At 36.6% G+C, this 18,111-nt stretch overlaps 2 protein-coding genes across 2 annotated transcripts; both read left to right on the top strand.

The window, feature by feature from the left end:
- Positions 1 to 747: 747 nt before the first annotated feature.
- On the top strand, positions 748 to 2,884 carry LOC125272220 (lectin-like). Its single transcript, XM_048196907.1, has 6 exons — positions 748 to 892; positions 1,230 to 1,305; positions 1,624 to 1,766; positions 1,911 to 2,051; positions 2,221 to 2,332; positions 2,678 to 2,884. The coding sequence occupies exons 1-6, from the start codon at positions 890 to 892 to the stop codon at positions 2,752 to 2,754; spliced, it is 552 nt and encodes a 183-aa protein (XP_048052864.1). The 5' UTR covers positions 748 to 889; the 3' UTR covers positions 2,755 to 2,884.
- A 1,818-nt stretch (positions 2,885 to 4,702) lies between these two features.
- Positions 4,703 to 6,886, top strand: LOC125272218 (lectin-like). The gene is made up of 6 exons (XM_048196906.1): positions 4,703 to 4,971; positions 5,048 to 5,117; positions 5,280 to 5,422; positions 5,581 to 5,721; positions 5,923 to 6,037; positions 6,674 to 6,886. Exons 1-6 carry the CDS (start codon positions 4,969 to 4,971, stop codon positions 6,766 to 6,768), a joined length of 567 nt encoding a protein of 188 aa, XP_048052863.1. The 5' UTR covers positions 4,703 to 4,968; the 3' UTR covers positions 6,769 to 6,886.
- The last annotated feature ends 11,225 nt before the right edge of the window (positions 6,887 to 18,111 follow it).

The raw sequence follows: 18,111 nt of genomic DNA, 5'->3' as shown, positions 1-18,111 counted from the left end.
AAGCGTTTCACTGGAACTCTAACAGGATATATAACAGTTGCATAATTTTACACTGCCAAGAAGAAAGTCACTTTATTTTCACAAGAAAAAAAAAGAAAGAAAAGAAAAAAGGTAAATAATAATTTGCCCATTGGGACACTTCTCCAACAATCTTGTCATTCGTTGTTTCATTCCGTTAAAATTTGGATGCATGTTTTAAAAAAATGAGGCAACACTTCGGTTTAGAGTCTAAATCACACTATTAACTAGTATTATTAACTTATTAGTGTGCATACTAGGATATAGCCTGTTTATTAATTATAAACCACATATTAATGCCTTGTTCTGCATGACCATACCCAATAAGTAAACTTAATCTATTAATAAGCAGTAATTAGGAGTTTATTGAGTCATAGTTAATAGTTATTTAATAGTGAGAAATTGGACCCTAATCTAAAGTGTGACCAAAATTTTTTATTTTTTAATGTTTTTTCTGTTTAAACCATTCCTCTTGATTTAACACCATTGTATCAGGTTTCTCATTCAAATGTCATTGCTTCATGATAAACTGACTTGAAGCAGTTTCTATTTGCCTTAAATCATTGTTTTCATTTTGAAATAACATGTTGCATTCATTATAGATAATAGTATAGATAATTAGTAGTCTAAGAGTAAGATATTTTAAATATTAATGCTGCTTTTGTACAATAAACTATAAATGATAAGTGTTTCAGGTCCTGGATGTGAAGCAGTTTCCTGTGTGCTGAAGACACCTAGACCCTGAAGATAAGGTTGAGTAAGAGAAGAGGAGGAGTTGTGAAAAGAAATGAAATGGTATAAAATAAGGTGAGACAGATCAAAGAGGACACTTTACTGAGGACAGATTGAAGACGAAAGTGGAAGAACTGCAATGGTAAGTGCTCTTCTTGAATGAACACTTCTTGTATCCAAGTCAAGTCACCTTTATTTATATAGTGCTTTACAGCGATAAACAGGAAAATAATGATTCAATGATGCAAACAGAATTAAAAAGATGTCAACATCCAGCTCAGTTCAGTTCTCATAGTGTCAATGTGGTCAAATCAATAATATTGCTGAATATTAAGTGTCCCCAACTAAGCAAGCCAAAAGGCGACAGTGGCATCCAATCTATGTAATATATAGGGGTATAATAGGAGTGGGTTGTTAAAAAAAAAAGAAGCTGAGGTTAATAATCATATTTCACTGATTCTGTTTTTTTTCTTTCACAGTGGAAATCAGGATTTATTAACGTTCTGTTGATGACTCTTCTTTTTGGGAGTGGCAACTCCTTAAGAATGGAGAGAGGTAATATTTACTTGACAATTCTTTATATTTAAGAAATTTCAATATTATACTCATTACTTAAGCCCCATTCCTTAATGTACCTTGATAATAATTAACTGAACTTAAGGCAGATATTGTCGACAGAATACACCTGACCATTATAATTGTCCAAAATATGTGCATATGGAGCATTTGTTATGCTTACTGAGATGACATCGACAGTATCATATTAACAGCATGACAGATTCCAAGTTTAACTTTCAAACGGACAAGAAAAACTACACATATATCATGTTTAAACACTTAAGTAATAGTTATGGGTGTGATTCTGTCATTTAGGGTTTGCTGTTGGCCGTACAGATGTCACTAAGTGCTGCGATATGCCTAAAGCATGTGATGTGGATGGCTTCACTGATTGGTTCAAAGTGGGCCGTCACTGTGTCAAATACTTCACCACCCCTGCCAACTTCACTAATGCTGAGGTAGGTTTTAGCACTGCCATTTCTTCTTATTATTTTTAAGGTCATTACAGATTTAAGATATTTCAATTCTGTTATTCTCCAAATTATTTTCACTACCATTAAAAAAAATGCAGTTATTAAATGTTCTTCCTGTTTTATATCCAGTTCAGCTGTATGAAAATTGTCCCTGGTGGACACCTGGTGTCAGTGCATAATGAAGTAGATAATAGGCACTTATTTTGCACTGTGAAAAATATTAGCTCAAACAACCTGCGCGTCTGGCTTGGAGGCTTTCAACTATTTCAGGTAAAAAAAAAAGACAGAAGTGTGAAGAGGTTAACTAATGGAGGAAAAGAAGAGAAGAGAATTGAGTTTTGTTTTTCAATGACATGCATTCACTATAGTTTCACTACCCAAACACCTTTTCTGTCTTTCATCCTCCTTCTTTTTTAAAATATCTTTCTCACTCTTTCAGACTGGTAAATTTCGATGGACTGATGGTTCCTACTGGGATTATGAAAGATGGGTCCCTGGTGAGCCCAACCACGTCTACACTAAGGAGGAATGTGTGGAGATGAACTGGAAAAGTATGGACAAAGGGAACTGGTGAAAAAAAACTAATGGGTTACATTCAGTTTTAACTAAATGTTTAGCTGAAAGATTTATTATAGTGATACTGAGGCTGTGAGTTTGTAAACAAGCACTTTTCTCTTCCTGGACGTCAAATGAGTCTAAAGTCAAGGTACTTTTAATTAGAAAGCGAGATGGTTAATTTAGACAGAAAAAAGGACAAATTTAAGAGTTAACAATCAGTTAACATGTATTTTTATTTAATTTATGTTTATAACATAACATATATTTGAGTGTTCTTTTGGTAAGACAATGCTGAACGTACAATAATCTCTTCATTTCACTGTACCTCACATTTTCAGAGGATGAAATGTGGAATGACGAGTCTTGTTTTGTCGAGAAAAACTACTTCTGCGCCTTCAAACTAAATGCCGTCTAGGAAATAGACCTGCAGTAGATGGAGGAGTTTCATCACAGGAGTATCATCTTATGAAAATGATTTTCTCTGCATCAAAAAATAAATAAAAACAATAACTTTAAATGATAATAAATAACTTTTGCAATCAAAATGACCCATTGATTTTTTGCCTGATTAATGAAATCAGTAGAACTAATGCTTCGTGCATCATAATGCTTTTACATTCAACAAGCATTTTATCATGAGGACGCATTTGTTTCAAGTGGTTTTAATGTGTGATGAAGACTGATGAATAACTGAGAATGTGATGTGAGAGAAATAGGTGGGGTAGTGAAAATGCAAGCGATACAAAGTGATATACAGTAGCTGACAAATATATCATGCTAAAGGTGAAGTTAATAGAAAAAAAACTTCTGAGCCTTTCATGAAATGGAGTCTTGAGTCTTGAGAGTATGTCTAACGCAGTGAATTTGATGGCAACACCCAAATGTTTAAGAAATTACAAATAATGAATGTCTCCGTAGGAGAATTATTTTGCAAATTTATCAAGCAATTTGATGAACTGAATTCCTATCCATCTCAAATGAGTCGTGGTGTTTTTATGGTCGGATGACAAAGCCACTCAGACTGTGAGCTGCAGCAACTTTGGCTAGCAGTGCCAAGTGGAGGTGAGAGATCACAACTGTATCAGTATCAAGATCTAGAGGTTTTATTGTCTAGTGTGTGTGAGTGTGTAGCCTTTCAGATGCTTGTCATTTACCAGACAAATGTACTGTCTACAAAAATAAACAAGCAAGCACAAGGCCAATATGGGTTATAAGTGAAATATTTCAGCAGAAGAGTCATGTACATGTGTAGAATAAGTTGCAATATTATGTCTTGTTTGGTTTGAACCATTAATGCAAAACAACTTTTGTCAAAAGATTGCAATGAGAAGAGTGCAGAGGGAATGATAGCCTTAGCAAGACTTTAGCAAGTCTTGGAGGAAATAGTACAAGTAATTGGGACATTTATTCTATCTTCTCATTTGTTGCATTATGGCTATCCATTGACATTTGTATGCATATGTCAGTCTGTACACTCAAAAAAAATAACTCTTTGAACGAACATAAAAAAATCATGGAAAGGATTTCCACATGATTAATTTGCTTTATTTCAGCATTATGCAATTCTGTTATTCCAATTTAATGTACTTACGTTGGGTCAACTTAATTTATTAAGGTTGATTCAACTTATTTACTATGGTTGGGCACAGCTTAATTTAACAGTGTCAGCCCAACTAATTTGCAATATTTTGGAAAATAAATAAAAAAATAATAAATAAATAATAAATAAATTGTTTTCATATACATGGATTTTTACAATGAACTCTTCTTGTTTAATTTTGTGATTTATATAACTTTTGTGATGTTCTGTGTTATAAATCTAGATGTGATACTGGATTCATCCTAAATTGCCTTAATCAAAAACATTGTAAAGCCTAAATTGATCATAAGTCCATCGGTGGCAATGGTTTTACAATCAACATAGGCTTACAACGCTTTTGGGAAATGCAACCCAGAGCACTACCACAGTGATTACTTTCTTATTAAAGTATTTTGATAGTTTGTCAGCGGGTCCTCAACCCAAGCACAAGCGCAACAATTCACCACAATGGTAACCCTAAAACTATTAATTAACAGAAACTTTTAAATACCAACATAATAGAACAGTAAACATTGACAAACTGTAAAAAAAAAAAACGGAAGAAAAATGGAAAAGGTACTGATAATATTCTGTCAGGAGTCAGGACATTATCCGTTTAGGGATATTTCCTTTAATCCTAAAACAACACAATGTGTAATTCAAAATACAGGTACAAAAAACTGAAAATTATAATGGAAAATTCCCTCATATTAACACAGTATTGTGCCCCTATTTTGAGCCAACTTCTGCATCTCTTGATTGTGCTAGTTTTAAATTAATCATTATAGTTTACATAACAGATAATACTAATATTGTAAAGGATTAACGGATGTAATTAAGATGTAATGCAAGTATTAATGTTACTTTTGTAGCAATGCACTTTAAATTGATTAGTTATTCAGACACTGTTTCCTGAGTGATGAATAAAAAACCTGAAGACTGAGGATTGAGAGAAGGGGAGGAGTTGTGAACACGAATGGAATAGTATAAAATAATGTGAGACATGCGTCACTGTGAGGACAGATAGAAGACAAAAGTGCAGCAACTGCAATGGTAAGTACTATTTTTGAATGAACACTCTTTGTTATACATTTTATTTTTTATTTGTTTATTTATTTATTTTCCGCAGTGGAAATCAGGATTTGTTCTGTTGCTGACTCTTCTTTTTGGGAGTGGCAACTTCTTAACAATGGAGAGAGGTAATGTTTAATTTAACAATATATTTCTGTTGACATTTCCCAATTCTACCCTTTAAGGTTCTATATAGAAAAGGTTCTGTCATGTACTTCAGACAAGAACAGACAAGAAAATCTAAATTGCCTAGAGCTTAAAACTGTCCTGGGTGTCATTCTGCCATTTAGGTTTTGATGTCAGCGATATGAATGGCACTTCGTGGTGCCGTATGCCTAAAGCGTGTGGTGTGCATGGCTTCACTGATTGGTTCAAAGTGGGCCGCTACTGTGTCAAATACTTCAGCTGGCCTCAGAACTTCACTCAAGCCGAGGTAGGTTGCAGCACTCTGTATTTTTAAAAAGGTTGTTACATTGTTACAGTAAAGAGATTTCATTTCTATTATCCTTCACATTGTTACCTTCATCATTAAAATAAATAAAAATAAAATCAATGTATTGTGTAGTCATCAAATGTTCTTCCTGTTTTCAGTTCAAGTGTAGGTCCAAAGCCCCTGGTGCTCATCTGGTGTCAGTGCATAGTTACAAGGAGAATAATTACTTGCTCTGCATTGTGAAAAAATTTAACCCGAAAAACCTGCGCTTCTGGCTCGGAGGCTTTGAATTCTTTAAGGTAAAAAAACACAGAAGTGTGAAGAGATTCATAGATGTGTAGAGCAAAGAGAAATGATTGAGTTGTTATATTGTCTGTTTTTCATTGACATGCATCCACTGTAGTTTCTCATTACTCAACACCTTCTGACTTTCTTTCTTTCTTTAGTTTTTCTTTAAAAAAAAAAAAAAAAAAAAAAAACCCTTTTTCTCACTCTCTTAGTCTGGTAAATTTTTTTGGCTTGATGGATCCTTCTGGGATTATCAAATTTGGACACGTGGTGAGCCCAACCACATGTACACCGCCACGGAGGAATGCGTGGAGATGAACTGGAAAGGTAAAGATGGAAGTACAGATGGAATTGGCTAAAAAAATAAAAAAAACTAATGGGTTATAGGATAAATTTTAACGATGTTTGGCTAAATTATTATTATAGTGATATTGATGCTGTGAGGACAATTAGATGTTTGGTAAAACACAATAGCCGCTTTTCCACTGTCGGGCCAGTGCGAGCCAGGGCTAACAGCGTGCCGGGCTGGGCCTATGGCCACAGACCTTATAGGCACCGAGGCCAAAATCAAGTTGCGTTTCCACTGTCGGTCCGCTAGCTCCGCAGTGCTGATCTAAAAACCGCCCTTAAACACACCTCCCTTGATCAAACGTCACACAACCCAACCCATTTCAGCGTCATCACCTGACTACGATTAGCTCCGCCTTTCACCTCGACCGCGCCTCAAGCCCCAGCTGGCCCGCTTTGGACCAAGGTTTTCGGCGGGCCGAAAAACCCGTGCCTTTGGCACCGAGGATTCACCGAAGAGATCAAGCACACAATCAAGCCCCGGAAGCGACAGTGGAAACTCGACCGGCCCTGGCACGCACTAGCACGCCCGCCTTTGGCCCGGCAGTGGAAACGCGGCTAATGATAGATGAAGGTACAATAAGCTCTTCATTTCACTGTCCCTCACATTTTCAGAGGTTGGCAGGTGGAATGACGACTCTTGTAGTGTCAAGAAAAGCTACATCTGTGCCTTCAATCGACATTACATGTTGGAAAAAGACCTGGAGTAGATGGAGCAGTTTTATCTGAGTATCATCCCATTAAACTTAAAATGATTTTCTCTGCATCAACAAAAACTAAAAAATAAAAATAAAAACTTCCTTAAAATAATAAAGAACTTTTGCAATTAAAATGATCAGTTTATTTGATTTATTGTTTGTCTGATTAATAACTATATATAAGAGTTTTGTAAAGGAAAAGATTGCTTTTGTCAGGATTCTGAGGAGGACCCAGATGCAGAATGAACAGGAAGTGATATTTATTCGTTTTTTTATTTGCTTTGGCGCAATTTTCACAAGCAAGCGTAAAATTTTCAAAACTCTTAGTACTAATATCACAAAAGATCATCAAAAGTTCACTTTTTTTCGAACATTTCAGCATATTTTCAATTGTGTTAGTACAATACACAAAATCACAAAATATCCTTTTCACTACACAAAATAAATGTTTCATCTATACCAGTGCTTCTCAACCTTTTTTGGGCCAACGCCCCCCTGTCCATTATCCAGGTCCTTTACCGCCCCCCAAACACCATTAGCCTATCATGAATCCATTTTCCAAACCGTGTTTTGTCTTATCCTGAATCACTATGACACACATAATAAGAGTTTGTATTGTATATTTATATTGGGACTATTAGACTGGTTCGAGTCGGCACCGCTGCGGAGTACAGAACAAGACGCCTGCAATTTTGATTAGGCTATTTACCGCTAGAGCTCCAAAAGTTACGGACTGCAGCTTTCATAATTATAAAGCATGTCACTGAAAGCCAAATAACAGATTTGATTTGACTGAACAGTGGCAGGCAGCCGGGACAAGCTGGAACCGGAACCTCCGAAATCTGATCCGGCACCTCATTTGGGGGATCCCCCTCTCATATAACACCAAAAGTGGTCCATGCCGGGTTTTGTGTTTTCCAACACATAAGCAACATATAAAGCAGTGGCTGTCAAACTTTTTTTAAAGAACAACCTTTTTTTTTTTTTTTTTTTTTTAATTGACACGACCAAACCAAGTCAAGTCAAGCATAAGAATACTAAAATATATAATATAAATAAACAGAACAAGAATAAAAACTTGTAAGTAGCTATAAACAAGCCCAACAAAATAATTTGAAGCGAAACTGAATGTAAAAACCGGTGTTCTCAAGATGTTTTCTGAAACTTAAGCGTGCAAGTTGCATGTTTTGCATTATGAAGGGAACTTGTGACTATAGCTATTTGTGTTGTTGGATATCGTTTTATTGAAATGCTGTGAGGAGACGCAGAAGAACTGATGAAATACTGGTTAAAAAAGTATATGCCCATACACTGGCAGTCTCCACATGAATGCGCTAAAGTAACTACGAGTTTAAACATCTGATTTCTATGTCGAGGGCTGTTTGTCAGACTTTGTTGGGCCTAATACATAATGCCATGGTGTTTTACGCACAAACGGTCACTACACACCATGAGTATGCCAATAAATGGTTTCCATCACCCAGGGCCGTCTGAAGGAATTTGGGGGCCCCAAGCAAAATGGACATGGAGGCCCCCCCGACCCCCCGCACGCATGCAAAGCCTACAGGAACCACAGCATAGCCATACAGTTTAAGTTCACCCACACTTTATATAAATAAAAATGGTTTACAGTGCAAATACTGCTGTTGCATATACTGTGCATAAATAAAAAAGGTTTATTTTTGCCAGAGATTTGCCTGTCCAACGTTGTTTTCGTTGATTTTTTTTCATGTTTTTAATGGCTAAATGGTTATATTTTGCCCGGTTTAATTGTGTTTATTGCTATGCCATATTTTATTTTGTTGTAGCCATACAGATGAAGTTAATACACTTAAAATTCCAGTTATGGACAACAAAAACAAAGAAATTTCAAGTTTTTCAACTTCGAATCTCTTTGTCTTTATTTTGTATTTGAGCTGCGCGTCTTGGACGCGGCGTCCGTCAAAAATAGGCGAGGCGCCTATCTTTAGCGAAGCGGCGCGTCGAGCCGCTTCTGGGACGCTTCTCAAACGCACCGCGGCGCGGCTGGTGTAAACACGAGCATTGACTAGAGTGGCCGCGTATCAGCTCCGGGTGTGCCTCATACGTCCTGAAAAGTGAAGCTGCGGGCTCTTTGATCGCCCCCTGGAGGCTGGATGCAGTACAGGTCATAAACCCCGCCCGCTCAATGCAGACGAATGAGACTTAAGTTAAAACATAAAAATAAATCAAATAAATGCTTCAAATAAAATTTTCCGAAAGATGGTTTTGGTCATTTAAGGTAATTGTTATCACGCTGATTTATATTCAATTGTTCGTTTTTGTGATAAGTTTGATTTTAGCTAGCAATTTGGTACTATAGAAACGGGGCGTGTCGTCGTGACTCACAGTTGATTGACAGCTTCTCTGAGGACTGTCGGAGCTTCGAGGGGAGATTGAAGATAAATAAATAACTATTAATTTTCAATTCCTGTGTTATTTCACACCGACAAAATGAGCTGTTCAGCAGTAAACTGTACTAACTGACCTACAGGAGCTGACGGATATCTGAGCTTTTCTCGGTAACGTTAAATGTGGACTTAAGCTAATTAATAAACGTTATTAGTTAAGATAACATGCCTAACGTTAGCCATGACGGAAAAAAGCAGGTGATCGTTATCTGGCAGTTATAATTATTTTTATGGGTATAAAATAATAATTAGCAGGATAAAACTAATGATAGCCTAATTAATAATAGAGCACTGTCTACAGCAATCGATCTCCTGTAACGTTAATTTAAACATTTTATTTAAAATGGCAGGACCGTTTGACATTTTAGAGTTTCTAGAGGCATATTATATTGAGTTCATCTACTGAATTTGCTGTTTCAAAAATATTATTGCTCTAGAAACAGAATAGCCTATTATTTTATAGGTAGAATTTTAAATTACGTATAATTTATATAGCCTATTTAAAATACATCAATGATGACGCAGTCGTCTGGGCGGAAGTTTGATACCGCGACTCCGCCTCCGGGCTCCACTGACGAGTCTTTCTGCGCATGCCCTGTTTCCAAACTTTTTTTTTTTTTGACGTTTTTGCGTAACGTGTCAGCGCCCATCTGCGTCCGTTTTGGCTTCAGTTCAATACAATGGAAGGAAGCGGCGTCGCGTCGTCCATCTTTTTTTACAGTCTATGATCAGCTCCGGTAGCCGCGTCACAGCCGTAACGCGCCGCACACACGTGCAGAGTAAACGAGGCTATCCTCCTCTTCCTTTCTCTTCTTTCTCTTCTGGCTTCCTGAAGCATAATTCCGCTTCATGACTGCCGAGGAGCAGGATTTTGTATTTTGCCGGCAGCAGAGATCACGTGGTTGGCTGGCTGCTGTCAGCAACTACTGAGAGGGGCCCCCTTGAGGGGGATCCCTATAACAGTGTCATTGCACTTTACTGCATTGACGATCAAAGGGGCGCTCACACAGTGTCGTTGCATTTTATTCTTAACCAGTCATTGTCTTGGGGCCCCAGGCCAGCTCGGGGCACCAAGCAATTGCTTGGTTTGCTTGTCTTGTTGCGACCATAGACTGTAAAAAAAATATGGACGTAGCGTCCGTGACGTCACCCATAGAGTTCTGAACAGCAGTTTTGATGCGTAAATGAGGCTGCGGCCATCTTAGCTGCGCGTCACCGCACGTCACTCCCGGATAACTGAAAATGGGCAAAGAGGCGGGGAGGTGGTTTGAGCTGATATGACTAGTTGCTGAAACCACGCCCGCCTAGCTCGACGTGACCATGTTAGCAAGAAAAGGAGCTATCTATCTATCTTAGATACGATCTAAAATATTAAGGAAGATAAGTTTTATCATCAGAACGTTCTAAAGGTTTACTGTCAATCTACGGTGTTTCTTTAAGATATAGATGCTCCAACACCAGTAGTGTTGGTTGTGCAAATAACAACATGGAAAATCAAAATGGGACTTCATACCTTTATAATGAAATAGAGATCGCGAGATGAATCCGATCTGTGGCACTTGGGTAAAATATGAGTGTCCATTGCAAAACAAAAAAACATTTCACATTTCTTCTGAATGATCTGCTCTCTGTCATCATTCTTCAAGAAAGGATGCAATCTGAGTAGCGTTTATGTTGTAAAACTGTATACGATCGTATCTAACAAACAAATGAGCCGTGTCCAAAGTATATTTTTTCAAAATAGTGCAGCAGTTTTAGTTATAATATCCAAGCAGTGCTGTCAGAGTTGTATATCCTCCTGGTATTGTCATTGTAGTAAATCTCACAATCAAAACTTTCAGCCAATGCCACGATCCAACAAGGTGTGTTCTGTTTCTTCCCCATGCATGCACATCTACACAGACACACATCAGTCTCGAATATTATGCAGCAAGTCATATTTTATAATTGTATAAAATAATCGAGAAAAAAAGCACAAAAACGGCTGAGATGCCAAATTCAGCGGCAGCTGAGGTAACATGACGGCTCACAGACAGCAGCGCAATTTACCTGTCACTCAAGTGACCACGCCCTTAATTATGCAGAACTTTAAGGCTTAATATAATTTAAACGGATAAGTTATAAAAAAATCCACCCCCCTCAGAGTTGTCATGAAGGGCAAAAATAGCAGTATAGACCAAAACCACAATTTGAACCAACTTGTAAACATGTTTTTTTCTGCTATAAACTTGGCCAATTTAACATGGGACTCTATGAGATTCTGCTCTCTTTTGGAGCCTGTCCCTTGCGGCCAGTCGATGAATCGCAGTTTAAGTTACTTCCGTATTGGCTTCACGAGAGAAAGGGGGAGGTTGCCGCTTGGTCGCGACGGGCCTGCCATCACCTTAACGCGCATTTGAACCTTACAGTCTATGATTTGAACTATCGCAAAACTCAAGATAATCTGCGTCAGCCTATTGAATTTCTTTGATAATTCTGGACAGTAAAAACGACCATAGGCTGCTATACGGTCATTTCAGCGCTAACTTAGGATTTATTACGCATTTAGGAGAGTATTGCAAGAAGCTGCTTACATTAATCTATTTAATCATTAATAAATAAATTTTTAATCATTAATAAATAAATGCAATCATGATTTTCATAACAAAGTATGTTATAATTATAGGCTTAAATACCTTGGTATCAGCTTAATGTCATCATCAATGGTATAATTAATTCAATTCAAATTTATTTGGTTTGTCATGATTAATTTGTGTCCATAAGTCAAAAAAAAAAATAAAAAAAAAAAAAATCTTCCAACAAGAATAAACACATATGAACAATTATTAAATTATTAATGTATTATTAATTATTTTTAACTAGCCTATCTTGAAATTATCCAAGCAGCGTTTTGGGCTCAGATGTGAAGGCGAAATTACCTAAATGTGATTACAGAATATATTTAAATTAATTATCCATCAAATTGTCATTTTCTCCTTACAGTCTTGCGAATTAACAATAATGCCCAGTAAATTAGCCTACTTTGTGAACAAAGAAAACATTTTGGCATTAGGCATTAAAAATGTAAAAGTTTTACCTTACAAATAGAATTTAGTTTCATTCATTTTAAAATTCGTCACCAGAGTGAATGGGAACATGATTTATTGAAAATATTTGAAAATATAAGTGGTTCTTAAAGGTGCCATCGAATGAAAAATTTAATTTACCTCGGCATAGTTAAATAACAAGAGTTCAGTACATGGAAATGACATACAGTGAGTCTCAAACTCCATTGTTTCCTCCTTCTTATATAAATCTCATTTGTTTAAAAGACCTCCGAAGAACAGGCGAATCTCAACATAACACCGACTGTTATGTAACAGTCGGGGTGTACGCCCCCAATATTTGCATATGCCAGCCCATCTTCCCAACATTATCATTATGTAAGGCATTAGACAAGGGCAGAACGTCTGGATCTGTGCACAGCTGAATCATCAGACTAGGTAAGCAAGCAAGAACAACAGCGAAAATGGCAGATGGAGCAATAATAACTGACATGATCCATGATAACATGATATTTTTAGTGATATTTGTAAATTGTCTTTCTAAATGTTTCATTAGCATGTTGCTAATGTACTGTTAAATGTGGTTAAAGTTAACATCGTTTCTTACTGTATTCACAGAGACAAGAGAGCCGTCGCTATTTTCATTTTTAAACACTTGCAGTCTGTATAATGCATAAACACAACTTCATTCTTTATAAATCTCTCCCACAGTGTGTAATGTTAGCTTTAGCCACGCAGCATAGCCTCAAACTCACTCAGAATCAATGTAAACAATATAACAGTATACAATACTCACATAATCCGCCGCATGCATGACGAACACTTTGTAAAGATCCATTTTGAGGGTTATATTAGCTGTGTAAACTTTGTTTAGGCACTGTTTAAGGCAAGCGAAAGCTCTGTGGGCGGAGAGCACGGGATTTAAAGGGGCCGCAGCATAAATCGGCGCGTTTATAATGATGCCCCAAAATAGGCAGTTAAAAAAATTAATTAAAAAAAAATCTATGGGGTATTTTGAGCTGAAACGTCACAGACACATTCAGGGGGACACCTTAGACTTATATTACATCTTTTAAAAACATGTTCTAGGGCACCTTTAAGTCAGTACTTTTTTAATGGCTTGTCAACTTTCCATTCCTCTGCTGCGTGGTACTAGTCAGCGCTGGATTCAAGCCACCACCGGATTGTTGTCAGCGCGAAACATTTTTGTGCACGTGAATTCTTGAATGACTGGAAAAATAATCGTTGCAAAAGAAATGATACATAGCCTAGCTGACATGTTGCATTAAACTGGCAGATTTTAGAATGTTGTAGGCAATTCTTCTGCAAGTAATTACACGTTTAATCTTGTCTTGCTTGGATCTTTGGTGTAAACTCGTGAACGCCCCCCAAGAACACCTGAAATCTTGCTTCCAACACCCCCGTTGTTTTCTGAACGCCCCCTGGGGGGCGGTACCGCCCCCGTTGAGAAACACTAATCAATACAAATGTTTAATTCACAGTAACTGGCTTTCATAATGCTATTTCTATCAAACTTTTCATTTGCATCTCTTTTCGTTCAGTTTAATACTTTTGTCTATTATTTAATCCAACTGAACTTAATAGTTAATCAATGAATTATTTGGTACATCTATAGATTTCTATAGATATTGATTCTATAGACATAGCTTCTTGTTTGCAATTTCCAATATGGATAACCAAATGTAATGAATTCTTTTTACATAAGTGATTTACTGTATCTTAGATGACCACTATGTTCAATGTGTGTGTGTGTGTGTGTGTGTGTGTGTGTGTGTGTGAGAGAGAGAGAGAGAGAGAGAGAGATTTGCAATTTGTGAACATAAAGCAGGATAGAGTACAAGGGAGAGGAAGCAGGTAATGACTGTGTAACATCATACTGATCAGAGATGCATCAGAAGAAGAGAGACAGATGGCATCAATTACAGCATTTTGCATTACAGTATGCCATACTGTAACTCACCTTTCATCTATAAAGTTCAAGTACAGTATAGATTCATTCATATGGCACAGTGAGAACTGTATTGGCAGCAAACTGTTTGCACAAAACCTTATGGCTGTCATACTTCACACCTTTTGATAACACACTGAATAGATGCTATTACAAACATTATGGATTTTATGATATATAAGTTAGATAATGTAAGTGTATTTTCTATTTTCTAATGTGGCATAATGTAGCCTGCATTACTTTCTTTATTTCAGCAACAAGGGTGATTTGAAACATGTATCTTGCATTGTTTGCTATTGAATTAACTGATTCAACTGAAAAAGTACTAAAAATTACTGAAAAAGTACCAAAAAAAAAAAGCAAACTAAAACTGACAATTAAGACTAGAGGGAATAAATAAAGAAACTAAATAACTGGAACTAGATAGACAGGCAGACAAATAACCAAAAAATACTGAAAATAAGTAAAGGGAACTTGCAAACAAAAAGAAATAAAACAAGAGTGCAAACTTGCAGGGAATAGAGAGAAAAGAAACAAAAGATTAGTTAGCAATCAAATCAAGAACAAGAGAGAAACCAAAAATAAGGCTTGGGAGAACTAGAGCAAAACAACAGGAACAAAGTAAAACCAGAAAAAAAAAAAAAAAAGAAAAGCAAAAGAAAATAAATACAAAGCTAGAACTGACAGAGTAAACTAAATGTAGCACTGACTGACAAGCAAGAAATGTTCACACACATGCGAAAACATGAGGGAAAGGAGCACAATATAAAAGGAGCAGAGCACATGAGGAACAGGTGAACACAATCATGCCAACGAGGACTAAATGTAACAGATGTAGGCTAGTAAGAGCTGTGCGTGTGAACTCAAGAGGTGCTCTAGCGTCTGCAGTCTTTAGCCTCTTTGTTAGTGCACCCTCTTTCCATGCGGACGGGCCCGGATTTGCGTCCCACTTGGAGTGGGCAGGTGTGAACTGAAGGGGCTACACAGACAAGGACTAAACAATAATGCTGCAGGGATGACGCATTTTGTAGCCCAAAACTTGGAAATGAGTTAGCATTTTAGCACTTCTGGTTCCATCATCCTGAAGTCAATGGGTTTCTTTATTTTTAAATGGGTTTTTGGTTAAATGCCTGAAATAATGTCTGTGGTTCACACAAGTTCAAGATATTGTCACGTTTTATTCTACAGCACAAAATACATCTGTAATACCCACTTTTGATTATTTGTCTTGAAAAAGGTTGCTAACAAGTGGCTAAATGGGATCAGGGACATTAAACATCATAACGGCGAACATGTAAACTCATCTACACACAAGTCCACTTTTACAGGTTTGTGTGTTTATAATCAAGCTCTTACAAACTATCCTACCTCAAACTTTCAGGGAAAATGTTTTTTTTTTTAAAATAAAGACGTAGAGTTGTCAGAAGCTTAACCCTTAAATGCATGAATGTTTCGCCTATCATTCTTACATATTCGGGTCTTTATTGACCCAGATCTATATCTAACACGGAAGGATCTGTACCTCTCGCGATAATATAAATCTCCTCTGATATTAGAGTAACAATTACAGAAGAATAAAATAAATCATATTTTGTTACCTTTTGGAGCTTGAAAGGGCTCAGTTTGAGCAGATGTTTTATGCCATCATCACTGTCCTCGTCAGAGCTCATTTCCCAGTAAATTCAGCAAATAATAGGCTAGTTTTATGTTTGAGGTCATGAATATGAGCCCATTCGTGATCTCAAACGTATTCTCAAAACCATATAATTTTCAACATCTTCAGAATCAATATTTCGAACTCATATTTCAAACTCTTTGAACTCATGCAGTCACCAAAGCCAATGTTTTTTGTCTCACACTCTATGACCAGAATTTCAGTGAATACCCTTAACACCAGGTGTCAAGTTTTAGTGACTATTGTTGTGTACCTCAATCTTATCAGTCAGTATAAAATCCATAAATACACACCGGCAGGACACTAAGCCACCATTTCTTCATCAGTCTTTGAGTGTAATATAATTAGACTGGTGCAAATTCACACATCCAACAAGGTGCATGGAATAAAAGATGAGTTATTTTGGAGCAAAACCAGTAACATTTGTGGCGTGGAGGGATCAGAAATAAACAAAAAAAAAACTGGAGCTATCAAGACAAAGTCTTTTTCATCAATCTTTGTAAAGAGGCTCTGTTGACAGTTTTGGGTATCAGACAAAACGGATATTTTCTGACAGAAACCGGGAAAGAGACTAGATTCAATATTCCTGACGTGGAGACTTTATCTAACATTTTGGCCATTGTCAGCAGGATGAAATAGCAGAGGAAGTGTAATCTTCATGGGAGATTCGGAGTCGGGATTGTTTCTGGCACATGTGAGGACAAAATTGAAAACACTCTCTGCAGGCGTCTTTTCTTAACCAAAGTGTATAAGACAGTGTGAGTGTGAGTTTGTCATCTACATGTAAATATTGTGATTAGTAAGGATACTGGGTCAGATTTGATAAGTCCCAAAAAAGCAATCTGGTAAGTTTTGAGATACAGCAAACAAGTACATTTTTTTGTGAAATCACTTCTGTTTTTCTGAGTTATATTGTCTTACTTTATTATTTATCTGTATAAATTTATGCAAAATTAAGAGGGTTGTTGAGAAATCCATATAGAAAAAAAGGGCAACTACTACCACTATCTGTATGAGAAAATAATAATAATCCTTTTTTCCAACAGTACCAGAGCCCATATGAAAACTCCAAAGACAATATTCAGTTTTCATTTTCAAACTGTACTCCGAAGCGAAAACCAGTTCAGTCAAGTATCTCTCCAGCAGGATTCTTTTTGAAGACAACAGGAAACTTCAAAAACTTTGCTACTTCATTCAGCTAATTGTTAACCCTCTACCGCATAGTGTTGCCATATGGCAACATACACTTTGTGTTCATTTCCTGGCCACCGTCTCTTTAAGAGAACATTCTAGTTTTTTTTTGTTGGTAAGAGAAGACCTTAGTTTAGCTAATGATGTGCTTTGGTTAAGTCACATCACATGCAATTTTTTTCTGTGACACGATTTTCTGACAGACTGCCGTCTCTTGTCGGTAGTTGCTGAAAGCAAACTAAAACGTCAGTAACAAACAAGGACCCGCCCATGTCACATTCACAAAAAAATGTTAACATCATCTCAGGTAAGGTATGATGACATATTCACCACTCAAAAAGGTTTTTATGAAATTAGTTTTTGGTAAATCGATAAAATGTCTGTGTTGCCATATGGCAACACTGTGCAATAATGGAATGATGTTATTATAATAGGTTAGCTAGCTAGCAAAAGTTAGCTGCAGTCTGTTAAGCTATAACAATAAAAACATTAATGCTAGTGATATAATGTTGATTAGTCGTATTTTAAGGACTGCCATGACATTTGTATTATGGATTAAATCAACATCAGAGACCTGCCACCACAGCCAGTATTGGCCCAGACCTACCACTGGCCTACCATTGTGTCCCAAAAAGGCAGGTGCAAGTGGTTGTAAGTGTATTGTTAGGGAAAAGTGCACCAAATGTGATGTGTACATGTGCCTCACCTCTGAAAAAAAAAAAAAAATGCTTTTTGAAGTTTCGTACAGACAAGGATTTGGGGGGGTTCATGTTCATAACCTTCCTCTCATAAGATTGCGTAATGTTGAATTTTCATGAACTGCAATGTTTTTGGTTTTATGTCAGTGTTTTATGATACATGATGAACAGTATTAGATTTGTTTTTAACTGTCTACATTTGCAATTTAAATAATATTCATGAAAAATGTAATGAAATTTAAAGAATATAAAGCATTATTCAGCAAAAGAGAATGGAAAAGCACAAGATGTTGGAAAATAAGTATAAGGTGTTGTTTATATTTACTGCTAAAGCTTATAATAGCACCAA

This window comes from Megalobrama amblycephala, linkage group LG7, assembly GCF_018812025.1.
Source record: "Megalobrama amblycephala isolate DHTTF-2021 linkage group LG7, ASM1881202v1, whole genome shotgun sequence".
NCBI classification, from domain to species: domain Eukaryota; kingdom Metazoa; phylum Chordata; class Actinopteri; order Cypriniformes; family Xenocyprididae; genus Megalobrama; species Megalobrama amblycephala.
This window is presented reverse-complemented; position numbering and strand designations above follow the sequence as displayed.

Coding starts and splice junctions, on each gene's coding strand:
- LOC125272220 (XM_048196907.1), top strand. Junction 1,767..1,910: donor CCAACTTCACTAATGCTGAG/GTAGGTTTTAGC, acceptor TTTTATATCCAG/TTCAGCTGTATGAAAATTGT. Junction 2,052..2,220: donor GAGGCTTTCAACTATTTCAG/GTAAAAAAAAAA, acceptor TCACTCTTTCAG/ACTGGTAAATTTCGATGGAC.
- LOC125272218 (XM_048196906.1), top strand. Junction 5,118..5,279: donor CTTCTTAACAATGGAGAGAG/GTAATGTTTAAT, acceptor TCTGCCATTTAG/GTTTTGATGTCAGCGATATG. Junction 5,423..5,580: donor AGAACTTCACTCAAGCCGAG/GTAGGTTGCAGC, acceptor TCCTGTTTTCAG/TTCAAGTGTAGGTCCAAAGC.